This window comes from Ursus maritimus, unplaced genomic scaffold, assembly GCF_017311325.1.
Source record: "Ursus maritimus isolate PB19 unplaced genomic scaffold, ASM1731132v1 scaffold_3, whole genome shotgun sequence".
In the NCBI taxonomy this organism is placed as follows: Eukaryota; Metazoa; Chordata; class Mammalia; order Carnivora; family Ursidae; genus Ursus; species Ursus maritimus.
In genome coordinates, this window is record NW_024425563.1 from 27,040,136 (window position 1) to 27,054,511 (window position 14,376).

At 44.7% G+C, this 14,376-nt stretch overlaps 1 protein-coding gene across 1 annotated transcript; it reads right to left on the bottom strand.

Annotated features, from left to right (window-relative positions):
• Positions 1-6,052: 6,052 nt before the first annotated feature.
• LMOD2 (leiomodin 2) lies at positions 6,053-13,960 on the bottom strand. Its single transcript, XM_008705823.1, has 3 exons — positions 13,402-13,960; positions 6,608-7,948; positions 6,053-6,079 (listed from the first exon to the last, which is right to left on the bottom strand). The coding sequence occupies exons 1-3, from the start codon at positions 13,672-13,674 to the stop codon at positions 6,053-6,055; spliced, it is 1,641 nt and encodes a 546-aa protein (XP_008704045.1). The 5' UTR covers positions 13,675-13,960.
• Between the last annotated feature and the right edge of the window lie 416 nt (positions 13,961-14,376).

Consider the following 14,376-nt stretch of genomic DNA (forward strand, 5'->3'; position numbering starts at 1 on the left):
GGCAGAGGACTTCTCACAACAGTAATATCTCGCCTTTGATTTGATGTCATTTGTGTTGCTGTAATGTCAGCCCTTCCTTCGTTTCCCAATTTTCATGCAGTGTTGAGGCTGTGGAAATGGAGAAGGAGGGCTAAGTGGCACAGGTCAATATAATTTGGAACAGGCCCATTAAATCGTAGGTTTGCAAGGTGCGGGCTCGGAGCAGGGACCCAGAGACAGCTGTGAGCACGGATTCTCCTCCATCCCAGGAATTCTCAGAAATCTTGCAGACGACCTTGGTCTGTCACAGAGATGGAATGAGAGTTCCAGTTGACTTTATCTAGAACAAATACACAGCTTTCCCCCACTGTCCTAAAGTAGTGTTCCTATAAAAACTTCCATATGCAGAAATGGCCTAAAGCAGAGAAGCAATAACTTAATTTATATGGAAAACTTTCGAGTATTCCCAGACCCCAAAGATAACCTCTGTTAGGCTTTTCTGATACACATCTTCCTAAGAGATGCACAAAATAGAGAGAAAGCACGGATGCTCACAGACAGGGTCCAAAGCCACGGAGGCTTGATGCTGAGATGCCAAGGGCAGGTCCTGGGGAGGGGACTTGGGGGGCCCGCTCGCTGCTTGAGGTGCGCACTACCTCCATAACGGCTCGCTGCCAAACACACACTGAATGTTATTCTCGCTTTTTTGTAAAGGTGAAAATCTTCTTTGGATTCCTTTTGGTCAGTGAAAACAAGTACTAATATATGTCTTCCATAAAAGCAAAGTGGCATTATGCAAACTTTCAAAAATCAGGAGATACAGATATGCACACACACGTCATTTTTCCTTGACATAAAAATATATATAAAATTATATATAAGTATATAAATAATATAATTTTTTCTCATGTCAAGGAAAAATGACTGTGTGTGTATAAAATGTAACTCTCATTTCTCATGTCAAGTAAATGACATACCAGGAGGCTGTGCCTTCTTTATTCTGAGAGTTGGGGATGCTCTGGTCTCCCACCAGCAGCATACCTTCTCATGAAGCATTGCACCACACTCTTCATCTCAGTGAGTGCCCCACCCTAGCCCTACAATTGTATTTCCATCGCCACTGCTCCCCTAGACTGGCTCTCCCCAGACCACCAGTTCAAGTGAACGCCATCAAGCTCCAGAACTTGCTGAGACATTTTATGGCTCTGATGGCTTCTTCCTCAGTGCAACTCTCTGCTTTGCCATAGGGTTCTCCTTTTCTTCTCTCTGTTATACTCAGCCTCTGCGTTCTCCACACTCCCTGAGTGACCTTACCCAGACCCGCATCATTAAATGCCACTCATGCCACGTGACCCGCAAACCCCTATTTGCAGCAGGAATCCCACCCCCATCATTCTAGACCAGCCGCGTGTTCGAATGGACTGGCACCTCAGACAATGTATTTAAAACTGAAGTCATCTTCTTCCTCCAACACCTGCTGCTGTCCCACTTTTGGCACCACTGTCCACCCAAATGGCCCAGCCAGGAGCACAGGTGTCAGCATAGACTCCTCTTTCATTGCCTCCTGCCTTCTACACCTAGCCAGTTACTAAATTCTGTGGAGTAGGTGCTTTCTTAGTCTCTGCTCGATCTATTTATACTTAGGCAGCGTCTGCTGTTCAAATTTGTATCACTTCATTCTTAAATGATTGTAATGCTCTCCCGACTGGTCTTCCTGCCACCAGCCTGAACCTCAAGGAATCCATCCTTCTCTTGGTTACACAGGTCGTATTTTTAAAACCTATATAAACATCATGTCACTCCTCCTCTTGAAATTCTTTGATGCTCCCAGGACTTTCATAATTAAGTCCACATTCCTTAACTTGCACTGAGTTGTTCAGGTTGGGCTTCTGTAACTCAATTCATCCCAGCCTTTTTTATTCAGAAGCAGAAAGCTGTATGAACTTGTTGAAAGCATCTTACTAATGCATGCCTCTGCGGTTCAGATAGGCATATAATTTGGCTGTGAGAAAGTTGGTAAACATGACAATTTGGTTGAAACCTAATTTCCAGTTTTGGTGTACCACAATGATGGCTCACAGCTCTTGTCTATCTGGGAAATGGCTTTTTAGCTGTCAATCATTCATCAATCAGTTCTTCTAAGGGCTTTCTGGAAGAGATTCAAGTCAGAATAACTCAAAGGGATGGGTTGACACAAACTATATATCCAACATCAGAGGACTAATCAAAATAACCTAAAGAGCCAACAGTTGTTGAACTTTCTTACATAAAATATGGTGGGTTGTACAATGGTATGTATACTATCTTCCCCTTTTTGTAGAAAACATAGTAATATGTATATTTAAATATACATCAAGGAGAATCTAAAAGGATACACACTGAAGGCTCATCAGTGGTTGCTCTGTGTGGGTGGGAATATGGGGATTCATTAGGTACTTTTGCTTCTTGTATATTCTGATTTTTTTTAATGATCACATACTATTTTTGTAAAAAAGAAGTCCGTAGAGAATATAAACAATAATTCTCATTTTAATTTACCAAAATTATCAATACTAGAAAAAAAGACTGAAATATTAACTCTTTACCAAATCCTTGTTTTTACAGAATTATTAAACCCTATGATTTTCAACTATTTTCTATATTGCCCTGTTTTCTCAAACTTAAATATCCTTCCTTATTCTCTAGCCCCATCATTTGACTCTTTTTTTAGCCTAGCTAAAAAATCATGTGTTACTGACCCTGAAAAGCCTTTCTTTTCTTACTTTTGTTTTTCAAGAGAGGGGGAGAGAGAGAGAAAAAAAGAGGGAGGGAGAGAGAGAGGTGGGGGAGGGTCAGAAAGAGAATCCCAAGCAGGCTCCACATCCAGCATGGAGCCCGACGTGGGGCTCAATCTCACAACCCTGAGATCATGACAAGCCAAAATCAAGTCAGATGCTCAACCCACTGAGCCACCCAGGTACCCCCCTGGGAAGCTTTTCTTAATCCCTTATCTGCTTTTGGTCAAGGGTCTATGGCAAACTGTGGCTCACAAGTCAAATACATCCAACAGTCTGTGAACTAATAAGAGAATTTACAGTTTTAAGTGGTTGAAAAAGTCAAAAGAGGAAAGTTAACAACTCAGGAATATTATATAAAATTTAAATTTGAATGTCTATAAATAAAGTTTATTAGAACACACGCATGCTTCTCGCATTTACGTATTGCCTATGCCTGTTTTTGCCCCATAGGGGCGAAGTTGAATAGTTTTGGCAGAGACCAAATGGCCCACAAAGTCTCAAACATTTACTCCTTAATTCTTTCCAGAAAAAGTTGGCTAACACTAAGTTTAGATGATCAGCCTTCCTCAGTGCCCACATAGGGCCCTAAACCTGTCTCTAAGTCAGTTCTTACCACATATTCGGGAGGGGATGGTTTTCTCAGGATTCCCTGCTTTGAGGAGTGGGAGTGAGGAGGACGTTTTCTAATTTAACTTGGTTTCCCCAGCACTGAGCAGAGGGTCTTATACCCAGGAGGCACCTGGTAAGTAAATGTATGATGCTTGAAGGAACAGTGGAATTCTCTCGATGAGACTGTCAGTCACACAAGGACAGGGATTTTATCTCTTTCGTTTACTGCGTATCCTCAGCATCCAGAAAAGTGCCCGGGTCATGGTAGACATTTAGGAGATCTTTGTGTATGTTGTCAAGGGCATTAACGTTGTACCGTATTTCTGAGTTCTGTAATTCTTAGGTCAATTCTTAGTCTTGTAGGCCATGCTATTTGATGATTAATGAATATAAGACTCCACCTTTCAAGCCTCAGAGCAATAAAGAAAAGATAATGTTAACTCTGTCATGAAAGGAAGTAGTTAGGAGGTCTTTTCCAGAACCTATGATGTGCCCTACTCCTCAGTGCACGTCAGTATAGGCCTTACAGCCTGTTAGTACCTCTTCTTTTCCCTCACTTGGAGCAACTACGTCAGGGCAGGTATTAAATCAACATCCTGCTGACACTGAGTTATAAATGCCTGGGGGAGCCGGGCTCCTGACCCGCAGTGAGACTCAGCATCCTGGGCCCGTTTCAAACCCGGATGATGTGTACTTCAAGAGATTAATGTGCAAGTATAAATCACAGCCTAAACACTTCATCTGCTCTTGGACACTCTTCTCCCAGTGAGCTGAAAGCTCTTTATGGAGGATGAACTAATTAGTTTCCCTACAAACTCTATGAGTTTGCAGACAGGATGAGCTCATCCCTGTCCTGTGCTGAATAGAGTCATAGCACCTCAAATGTTTACAGCACATATTCTTAACCTTCTAGCGGTGTCTTTCCTGAATGATAAATGTACCCGCTTGGTATCTGATCACATCATACCTGTCTTATGATGGGCTTTATAATGTTTTGTTTTGCACCTTTTGAAGTTTTTTTTTGGGGGGGGGGAAGGATCCCTGAGACAATTCAGGTAGTTCAGAAAGTGTCAGTCACTCCCCCATGGAGCCAGGGCATTGACTTAGCTCAAGGGCCTCTGGCCGCCTCCTTCAGAGATTGTAGAGGTGGTGCTTACTGAGTAAGAGAACAATAGAAACAGACTAAAAGAAACAGACCCAAGAACTATTGGACAAATTTCCTAGTGAAACATAATCCTCTTGATTGGAGATAATCCAAAGCTTTGTACATAGAGCAAACAATCATCGAATGGGTGGCCCGGAGAGCTTGCCAGGACCACTGTTAGACTCTGCAGGATACAGAGGAAACATTGCTAATCATAGTTAATACAAAGGACTTTAGAAGAGATTTTATAGCTTTCATAAATTGGAGTGGAGCACTGGAGTGGGATGAGGGTAATCTCTGACATGTCTTTCTCTTATTTGAATTCAGACCTTCCTTGAGTGAGAGGGAGGTGGGATCGAATGATGTTTGGGGGTTAGAAATACATGTGCCTTTGTCCTGGGATGTGTGTCGAGGACGTCCATGTCACCATTTGTGTAGGACACAAAAAGGCTGAGACCCACCAGACTAAGGCTCATCTAAGGAGAATTCAAAGGGAGAGTTGAGTCCTGAATCTTTAGTGTCAGCCACAAGATAGCTCTGAATTCAGGGCTTATTTTCTAGGAATTGCTCCAACACTATTTCCTCTACCAAGACGCTTTCCTTCATTTTTTTTTCTTCCAGAAATAGTTGTAAATATTGAGTTGACTCCTCGGTACCTATCAGCCTTCTGGAAATGTAGGAGTGTCAGATGACATCCTGGGTCTAAGGTCAATGCACACACTATGATAACGGCCACTTTGGGGTCTTCTCTAGAGCTTTTATCTCACTACCAAGAAGACTTTTAAGAAAATGTTTGATTTCAGGGCACCTGGTGGCTCAGTTGGTTGGGCGGCTGCCTTTGGCTCAGGTCATGATCCCAGGGTCCTGGGATGGAGTCCCGCATTGGACTCCTTGCTCAGCAGAGGGTCTGCTTCTCCTTCTGCCTCTGCCCCTCCCCACTGCTCTACTCTCTCTCTCTCAAATAAATAAAATCTTTTTTAAAATTTAGAAAAAAATTTTTTTGATTTCAGACTTTTTAGAAAGAGCTCTGATCAAATTTTCTTGGACATGAGAAAACAGAGAAAGGAAAGTGCTAAAGACCCAAACCCTTTTTGGGTGAGAATGTCATATTTTTAATATTTGGCAATGTTACATACATACCTGACAGATATATCAACTCACACACACACACAAATTGGTTTTTATTAAAAAAAAAAACCAAAAAACTTCAATCCAAATTTATTGAGATTACAAAAATAACAGCACATTTCATTAACTCATTACAGCTCAGAGTTATCAACACATTCATATAAGAGCATCTTTAAATAACCTGCTTCTTGCCCATACAAAGCTCATAACATAAAAAAAAAAAGTAGTTTATTTTCATATTTACAGAAGAAACATGCCGATTGTTTCTTAAAATTTTTTTTTGGAATTAATGGGTGAGGCTATTTTTAAAGTCAGGAAACATTTCGAATTGAAGAAGTTACTGTAGAAACATCTCACAATGCGCCTTACTTAATACCACTGAGTGGTTCTGCATCCGCTTCTAAAGATCATGTTTCTATCGAAGGGCTTCTGGAACTTCCACCTACAAAAATAGGGAATTTTCTTTCAATAAAACAACACAAATGATAAAGTGAAAAATATCTGTAGGGTACGTCTCTAGCCGTAGTCTCTGAGACAAACTCAGATATAGATTGATCATTGCTGTGTGCTATTCAGTATTCAAATTTTGTGGATAAATGAGGTGGTAAACCACTAGCAATTCTGTGACAAAAATGTTGACAAGTGATGAATCTTTTTTGGAATGTAAATTATATTCCCCGGTTTTCTTATTATTAAGGGAATCAGAATTTTTAAATGTTGGAGTGTCTTAAAATAGTCCTGGTCCTTCCAGAACTGAGATGCTAAGAAGGTGGTCCAGGCACACTTCTCAAATGGAAATGTGCTCCCTGGTGACCTGCTCCTGGTGTTCCAAATTTGGAGGCTTGCTCTTGCATACTAAAATATCTTAAACATTAATAAACATTTTTAGAGGTGACTTCGGCACCATCGTGCAATGGAGGCTCAGTCACTCGCTACATCCATGCCCCAAATCTGCTCTTGGGTTACTTACCCGCCTTAGCTGTTTTATGCTGCTTCCCCGAATAGCTTCCATGAGATTATCATGAGCTGATCTCAGTGGGGTAGAAGGCCGGGAACTGTCTTCCATTTTCTTTTCTTGCACTGACCTCAGGGAATTTTTAATTTCCTTTAGGATATTGTTTGGTTGTTTCTTAACCTTTTTCCCTTTTTTCTTTTTCTGTCCATTTTGTAATGCCCGCTGGGCACTCTCCTGTTGTTTGATGACTTCTGCGATGTTTCGGGTGATTAGTTTTTTCTCTGGGAGGGGAGGAGGCGGTGGCGGAGGAGGAGGTGGCAGCCTTTGCGGGGGAAGCGGCGGGGGTGGTGGTGGAGGAGGAGGAGGGGGTGGAGCCACAGGAGATGGAGGGCGGCTCCTCACAGTTTGGACTTTCTTGGGGAGTTTGGGGGATGACCAGGGAGAGTGCCTGGGAGATGCGTAAGGTGAGGAGCCAGGTGTTCCTCTTTGCCAGACTTTGGTCCTAAGATTGGCTCCTCCGTCATAGCCCTCTTGTTGTTTTTGCTCCTGCATCCGCTTCTGCCTCTGTTTATCCATATTTCTTGTCAAGAGGCTTGTCATGCTCATTCTTGGTCCTGGGAGCTCAAAATGGTAGCCCAACCTCAGCAGCGTGGTGTTCTCGCGGAGCAGCTTAACGATCTCCATCTCCACCTGGCTGCCCATGATGTGCCTCTGGTTGTGGAAGCGCAGCTCGGTGAGCACTGTGTTGTGCTGCAGAGCTCTCATGATGGCCAGGATGCCCTTGCCCGTGATAAAGTTGGACTCCACGTTGATGCTGGTGATGTGCTCGTTGACTTTGAGCATTTCCGCAATGGCCATGGCCGCACTGTCGTCCGCGCGCGTGTTGGCCAGACTGAAGGTCTTCACCACCGTGTTGCCCTTGAGGGCCTCAGCGAAGCGGGCGAGGGTCTGCGACGTGATGTTCTCGATGTTGTTCAGGTTGACCTCTGTGGTGTCGGGGTCGTTGTTCCTAATCTTTTCCAAGGCATCCTCGATCACCGTAGGGTTTCCGCAAGGGTGAATGGCAGCCGGTGACTCCGTGTTCCTTCCACTGTGGCCATTGGTCAAATTTATGTTTTCTATTTGACTTTTAAATGTCTTTGGCTTTGAGTTATCAGAATCGATGCTATCATAATTTACAGTTCCATTAATACCTTTCTCCTTTTCAGTTGTTCCTTCCTCTTCCTCCTCTTCCTCCTCCTCCTCTTCGTCGTCGTCGTCCTCCTCCTCTTCTGTATACACCTCCTCAGAAACCTCACTGTTAGTTTCAGTGAAGATAAGCTCTTCCTCACTCTCTTCTTTGTCTTCTTCAGCGACCTGAAGAGCACGAGATGATCATTAAGTTGGTATTTTTTTTTTAAAGATTTTATTTATTTATTAGACAGAGATAGAGAGCCAGTGAGAGAGGGAACACAAGCAGGGGGAGTGGGAGAGGAAGAAGCAGGCTCATAGTGGAGGAGGCAGATGTGGGGCTCGAACCCATAACGCCGGGATCACACCCTGAGCCGAAGGCAGACGCTTAACCGCTGTGCCACCCAGGCGCCCCTAAGTTGGTATTTTTAAGCACATTTTGTTTTTAATTTACAAAAGTCACACATGGTTTTTGCAATGTATGAAATCATTATGTTGTATATCTAAAACCAAAACAATGTTATGTGTCAATTATATCTCAGTAAATAAAAAAGGGAAGTAACACATGGCAAACAATACAAAAGCATGTAAGGAAAAAGTTCATCTCTTGCTTTTGACCTCTGTAGTTGGGATAACCAGGGTTAACATTTCATTGCATCACTTTCAACAGTTTTTTTTAAACAAACATTTATTTATTTATTTATTTATTTATTTGACAGAGATAGAGACAGCCAGCGAGAGAGGGAACACAAGCAGGGGGAGTGGGAGAGGAAGAAGCAGGCTCATAGCGGAGGAGCCTGATGTGGGGCTCGATCCCAGAACGCCGGGATCACGTCCTGAGCCAAAGGCAGACGCTTAACCGCTGTGCCACCCAGGCGCCCCTAAACAAACATTCTTTTGTTTTCTGCAGAATAAATATCCAGAATTCTATTTATTAAATTTACTATCATTTTGCCAATTTGAACAAATAAGTTGGAACTTCAGCTTTGGAAAACCCTTGGTACATTTTTCATTCTCTTAACTACTTGTTCTGAACTACTTGACTCCTTGTCTACTTAGAATTTAGCAAATTGAATTCTCCCTTCTGGAGTCACTCTGCTCGCTATCCTTTCTTATTTCGCCATCTCAAATTTAAAAATGACAACAAAAACATACAATGTGTTAATGGATTCCCATTTTTAACGTTCAGAATTCTTCCTCAAATTGGCCTCCGCTAGCAGCTGCGACAGCTGCCAGGTGCTCTGTGCCCCCGCTCGTGTACGTGTAGGCAGAGGCAGGGTGGCCTTCGAGTCTCCAGCATTCATCTACTCTGGGGTAGAGCCCGGCAGAGGGTCTCCGAGACCCCACACCACCTGAGACCGGCTGACGACCCTGCCTGCTGTGGGGAAGAGAAGCCGAAGCGGCAGAGCTGCTCTCAGGGCTGCAGCAGGTCAAAACCTAGCTCCGCAGAAAAACATTCAGGTCACCCTTTGCTGCACATCAACTTGAAATCTCACGCTAGTGCGGGGTTAAATGAGACGGACTGCAGAAGACACGGGGTGAGAAAGCTAATCGCCCCTGGCACTAACTAGATTCTAGCCATAACGTGAAACAGCAGAGGACAGTAGAAAATCTTGAAGCAAGCCATTGCCCCCGCCTGATGGTCTTAAATTATTTACCATGTATCAGTTATGAAAGACTTTCAGGCAAACACAACCTCAAGTCTATCTTTGTCTTTCCTGTTTACGAGACTTTATACTAAGAAGCTGAGTGACCCCATCTTTCTTTCTTCTTACAATCTTTTCTAATAAAAAATAAATTCTGGGAATTGCTGACAGAATCCAGGTTCCCCGAGTGCAATCTTTTTAGTCCTTTCTTTTGTCTCCTGTAAAGCCCCAATCCCTCCCTCATCCCCAAAGCCTTGGTTATCCCCTCTACGTTGGCAACCTTTTTTTTTTTTTACCCCCCAGGGCTCCTGCTGCCTGAGGCATGTGTAATGAGCTTTGGAAAGCACTGCCTGTCTCCAGGTTTGTTTGCCCAGTTGCTACCACAAAATAGCCTCCAGTTATCCACTTGTTTGGAGTGGCAGGCACCAAGTGATGGCCTGGGGAACGGGTCAGCCACTCCTGGGATGGTTGTCTGGTCTTTATTTACTCCCTTCTTTAGGCGCGGGAGGAAGGGGGATGCTGAGTGTGCGTTGGCGGTGCGTGTACGTGCATGCGTGTTTGTGTGAAGTTTTAGCTGTTTCAGTAGTTGGAGGAAAGGGATCTGTCTTAAAATCTAAGGTATATTGCCTTTCATGCCACCATTATATTTTATCCCCTTTGGTTTTTAAAAGACTTTTAGGCTCTATCTTCAACAGATGTTTTCCCCTCAAAACGTGTCTGAGGACAATACCTGAAACTGTTATTCAGCAATGAGTCGTCCTGTGACATCTACGTGACACTTCTTCCAGGAAGCCCTCTTTAACACCTCCTCATATTATTCCCTCATATTATCCTTGCCATATATGGCAGCATAGTGCCCCCAGTAAAGTACCTATTTTAATTACTTGTTTGTCATTTTCCCCAAAACACTGTCAGCTGGGTGAGGACAGGGATCACGTCTGGTTTGTTCACCTAGCACAGTGCTTAACATGTAGTAGGGGCTCAATAAAGATTTGTTGCCTGAATGGATCTAAACCCATTGGCTACCAGCCACTGAGGATCAGGACCGGGCCCGGCCTAGGTGGGTGAATCTCCCAGCTCACCTGGGGCTGAGGGGTTTCCCAGGACGCAGGATTTCCAGTTCTTAAGCCTAGATAGTCCCAGACGATCTGAGAGGGTTAGCTGCCCTAGGTGGGGGACATCTAGGAGAAGGACACCAGAAGGGAGAAAAGGGTCTGGAGAGCGAGGTAAGAGGATGCGACAAAACAATGGTTGCCTCCTTCCTGTATTCTCTGGCATTTGGACTGACTCTGCAGTTCCAGGTCTGCTCTCTGCCACCACTCTGGAGTTAACCTTGATCCTTGTGCAAATGGGGGTGGGAAGGTGGGGATGGGGTGAGGCCTGAGGGGTGAGTCTAGAGAAGGCAAATGTTGGCACTCTTGGGGAATAAATAAGGCAACAAGAAGGACCAACCATGTCTCCCGATCACCTCCCTGGCATCATTACACAAACAAGGAGGCAAGACACTTGGTTTTTGGTTCTGGTTTTGGGTCTACCCCTAAAAAGCTAGATGACTTTAGTCAAGTCAGTAAAGCTCTGAGACGTCTCAGAGAAACTACGGCGTTCAACTGTAGTGTGTGTCATGATCACCTGGGGGGCTTGTGAGCCCGCAGAATGCTGGGCCCCACTCTCAGGAGGTCTGGGGGAGCCCTAGAATGAGCTTCTGAGAAATTCCCAGGTGATGCTGAGGGGTTGGGCACCCACATTTTGAGAATGGTGGTCTTGGCACCAACAGACCTTGGTTTGAATGTCTGGCTCTCCTTATAAGCTATTCACTTCAACTGAATTTCTTAACCTCTCCTGGTCTCGGTTCTCATGTGCAGAAGGTGAGAAGTCCATGACATAATGTGAGTGAACTTACTGGCACCTAGCCTGACACCCAGCAGATACTTAAGTTAGGGGAGCTGTAGACCCTCTGGTCTCCAAGGCTCCTTGGAGCTTAAGGCAGCAGAATATGTGTGGACCCAAGTGGGCAGAGGCTGTCATTCAACAGGCACTGAACATGAGTTTCATAAGCCTTTAGAGAGCCGATAGCTGATAAGCCAGCCCCCCAATTCCTCCTCCTGGTCCATTCTGTACCGCCCTTCCCTTACACGGCCACTCCCACCTCCACCCACCCGCCCACCGCCTGGAGCTTTGTCCTGGGCTGGGAATGGGTTTACACCCTCTACCCTTAGGCTTCTGCTCAGCACTCCTTGTGACTACAGAGACAGCCCGCCAGCTGGGGGAAGTGTAGTGGGAGAAAAGCTGACTACCGGGAAAGGAATCAAAGTTCACCAACACGCAGCCTCTCTAACTGAGCTGATAAGCCACTGGCAGGGATCAGCAAAACCTTTGGCAGGCTCAGGATGGGTTCCATCGTAGCTGACAACAGGCTTTGCCCTTGGTTTCCTACTGATCTCAGGACACTGACATGAAAATGCCTTTGTTGGGTTACTGCTCTGATGGCTGTCTGTCCTGGATATTCTGTGGCAATTTTCATCTTTTTATCAAGGAAATTCTTTAAGGGCAATAATAAAAATGTTATATTTTATATATTTTATCAGATTTTTGACACACATTCTCACATCAGAGGAAAAAAAAAGAAAAAAAGCCCCCTAAAAATCATGGTTTCATGGTTGTGGAGGAATTGACCAGCCCAACTCTGGCCTCACCTCCTCCTTCCGCCCCTCCTTGCAGGCAGCCACCGTGGCCTTGGCAGACCCTGGCCTGATCCCAGTGGCCCTTCCCGCGATGATTGACATGAGCAAGGCTCACACGTATCTTGCTATAAATGTGGCCCACACACCCTCTCATCAAGATCATCTAACAGCGCCTAGATTAGTACTGTGGAAGTCTTGCCATTGGCTTCAGGCCATTTTGATTTTAGATGATACTAGTGGAGCCCAGAGGTTTTAAACTGTTGCTCCTGACCTGTGTTCTCCCACAAATTCAGGACTTTATTATACTGCATTAACATTGTTATTGCCATTACTATTTTCCCAGGGCATGGTCTTTTGAACTTTCTTCTGTTAATGACTTACTATGCAAATTCAAAGTAACTTAAAGTAACTTAAAATTCAAAGTAACTGGTTACTGGGCAGAAAACAAAAGCTTAACAACACATGAGCTCTAATAGAAGAACATTTCCAGGTCTCAGGATCACCATTATAAAGTAGGAAGGAATCTTAGGGGTCATCTACACAGGCATGCTTAACCTGGGTCCTCAGGTGGGTTTCAGGATGTGTGATATTATTTTGAAATTCCACGTAAAGTTTGCGTATGTATGCACCAGCACACGTGCGTTAGCTTAAGGAGAAGGTCTGTAACTTAACAAAATCTCAAAGGGGTTCCTGATTTACAGAAGAAACCCTGGATTCAACTTCTTCAATAGCCAGATGGAAAAGAGAGCCCTGCCGAGATGACTATCTGTTCAAGGTCTAAAACTTAGGGACAGCACAGGAACTCGAAATATGGCCCCCTGGCTCTCAGTCCCACGGACTTTCCACCTCTGCTCACTTCTTGGTGTTGGAAAAAAAGAATTACTTTTACTGTAGCCACCATCACAGTCAAAGCAACCAGAGTACCCACTTCTGTCCTTACAGAAGGAAATACATTGACTTAACTGCTATATATATGTGTATATACATATAGTCACATATTATGCCACATTAGCAACTCACAGCTCAAATTAGACTTACGTTTTGCAATATATCTAAACCCATGCCTTGCTTCTGGATTATTTTCCTCTAGAAAATCCCATCTTGATTGACTGAAGTCAATCAAGGGATCCCAGCTAAGAATTTTACATCTTATGCTCAACTGGGTGGCCTGAGGAATTGTTCAGTAGCAGGTGCAAATGGGTTATGAGAAAAGACAAGTGAAGCGGACTGAAAAGTTAGGGAAAACAGGTTTCCCGTGTTGGGGGTGGGGGGCCGAGGGTGGGAGTAGCTAAGGAAAAACCCGAGAGCCTACCTTTCCACTCTCCCCCAGCCTCTCCTTCTCCAAGAGTTTTTGGGACTCCTTTTCCCAATAGGCCATCAGTGCCTCTCTGCTGAATGTCCCCGTGGGGGTTTTCTCGGTCAGACTCTTTTGCCTGAGCCCCACGGGAAGGCTGTGATCAGGTTCAATGTCTTCCAACTCCCTCTCTAGCTCCTTCAGCTCCTCAGCTGACAGGGAAGCGAGAAGTTCATCCTCATCGATGGATTCATATTTGCTAAGTCCTCTCCTGTAGCCAAAGGTAGACATGGTCCCTGCTTTGTCAGACCCACAAGGAGCTTGAAGAACCGGGCATTCAAGGCGGCCAGAAGCAGGCAGGGAGGCAAGTGGGCAGGCTGGTCAGCAGCTGGAGCTAGGAGGGGCCTTTTAAGAGTGTGAGGCAGCGCCGTGACAATGCAGAGAGGGGGTGAAAGCATGGGCTGTTTTAAGCAGCAGACGTCAGCTAGACATTTGAACACAAAGAATGTCACATCGGTGGTGGATGGAGGTCTCAGAACCAGTGGGGATTATTAACATGCTGGCCAGGGACATATTTAGCTGAGCCTGATAGCTCACGAGGGCAGGCGGGGAGTGTTTCAGATAGGGAGTAGCACAGTTCTCACTTCGGATTCAAGCAACAGGACGTAACATTGATGTGGAGAACGACTCGCTACACCACCACGGCCGTGAAAAGGTGCTTTGATTATAATCTCAGAGGTTGAGAAATGAGTACACATCACTCTCTGAGTGGTTATTCAGGTTCTTCTAAAAACACACCGTGGGCGGCATTGAGGGCAACAGAAGGCTATCCCAATACAGCACCTTGAACCTTTATTGTCGTTTGCAGTTTACAAGGCTCTAATCCTAACAAGTCCTGAGAGATGATTATCCTCCTCTCCAGATTTTGGCAACGGAGGCTCTGAGAGTTTACGTGAAAACTTTGAAGTCAGACAGCTAGAAGGACAGAAGTGG

Excerpts from the sequence above, each read along its gene's own strand:
- LMOD2 (XM_008705823.1), bottom strand. The coding sequence starts at position 13,674 with ATGTCTACCTTTGGCTACAGGAGAGGACTTAGCAAATATGAATCCATC. Across the intron at positions 7,949-13,401 it reads GGCTGGGGGAGAGTGGAAAG|GTCGCTGAAGAAGACAAAGA; the intron begins GTAGGCTCTCGG and ends CGTGCTCTTCAG. Across the intron at positions 6,080-6,607 it reads GCATAAAACAGCTAAGGCGG|GTGGAAGTTCCAGAAGCCCT; the intron begins GTAAGTAACCCA and ends CTATTTTTGTAG.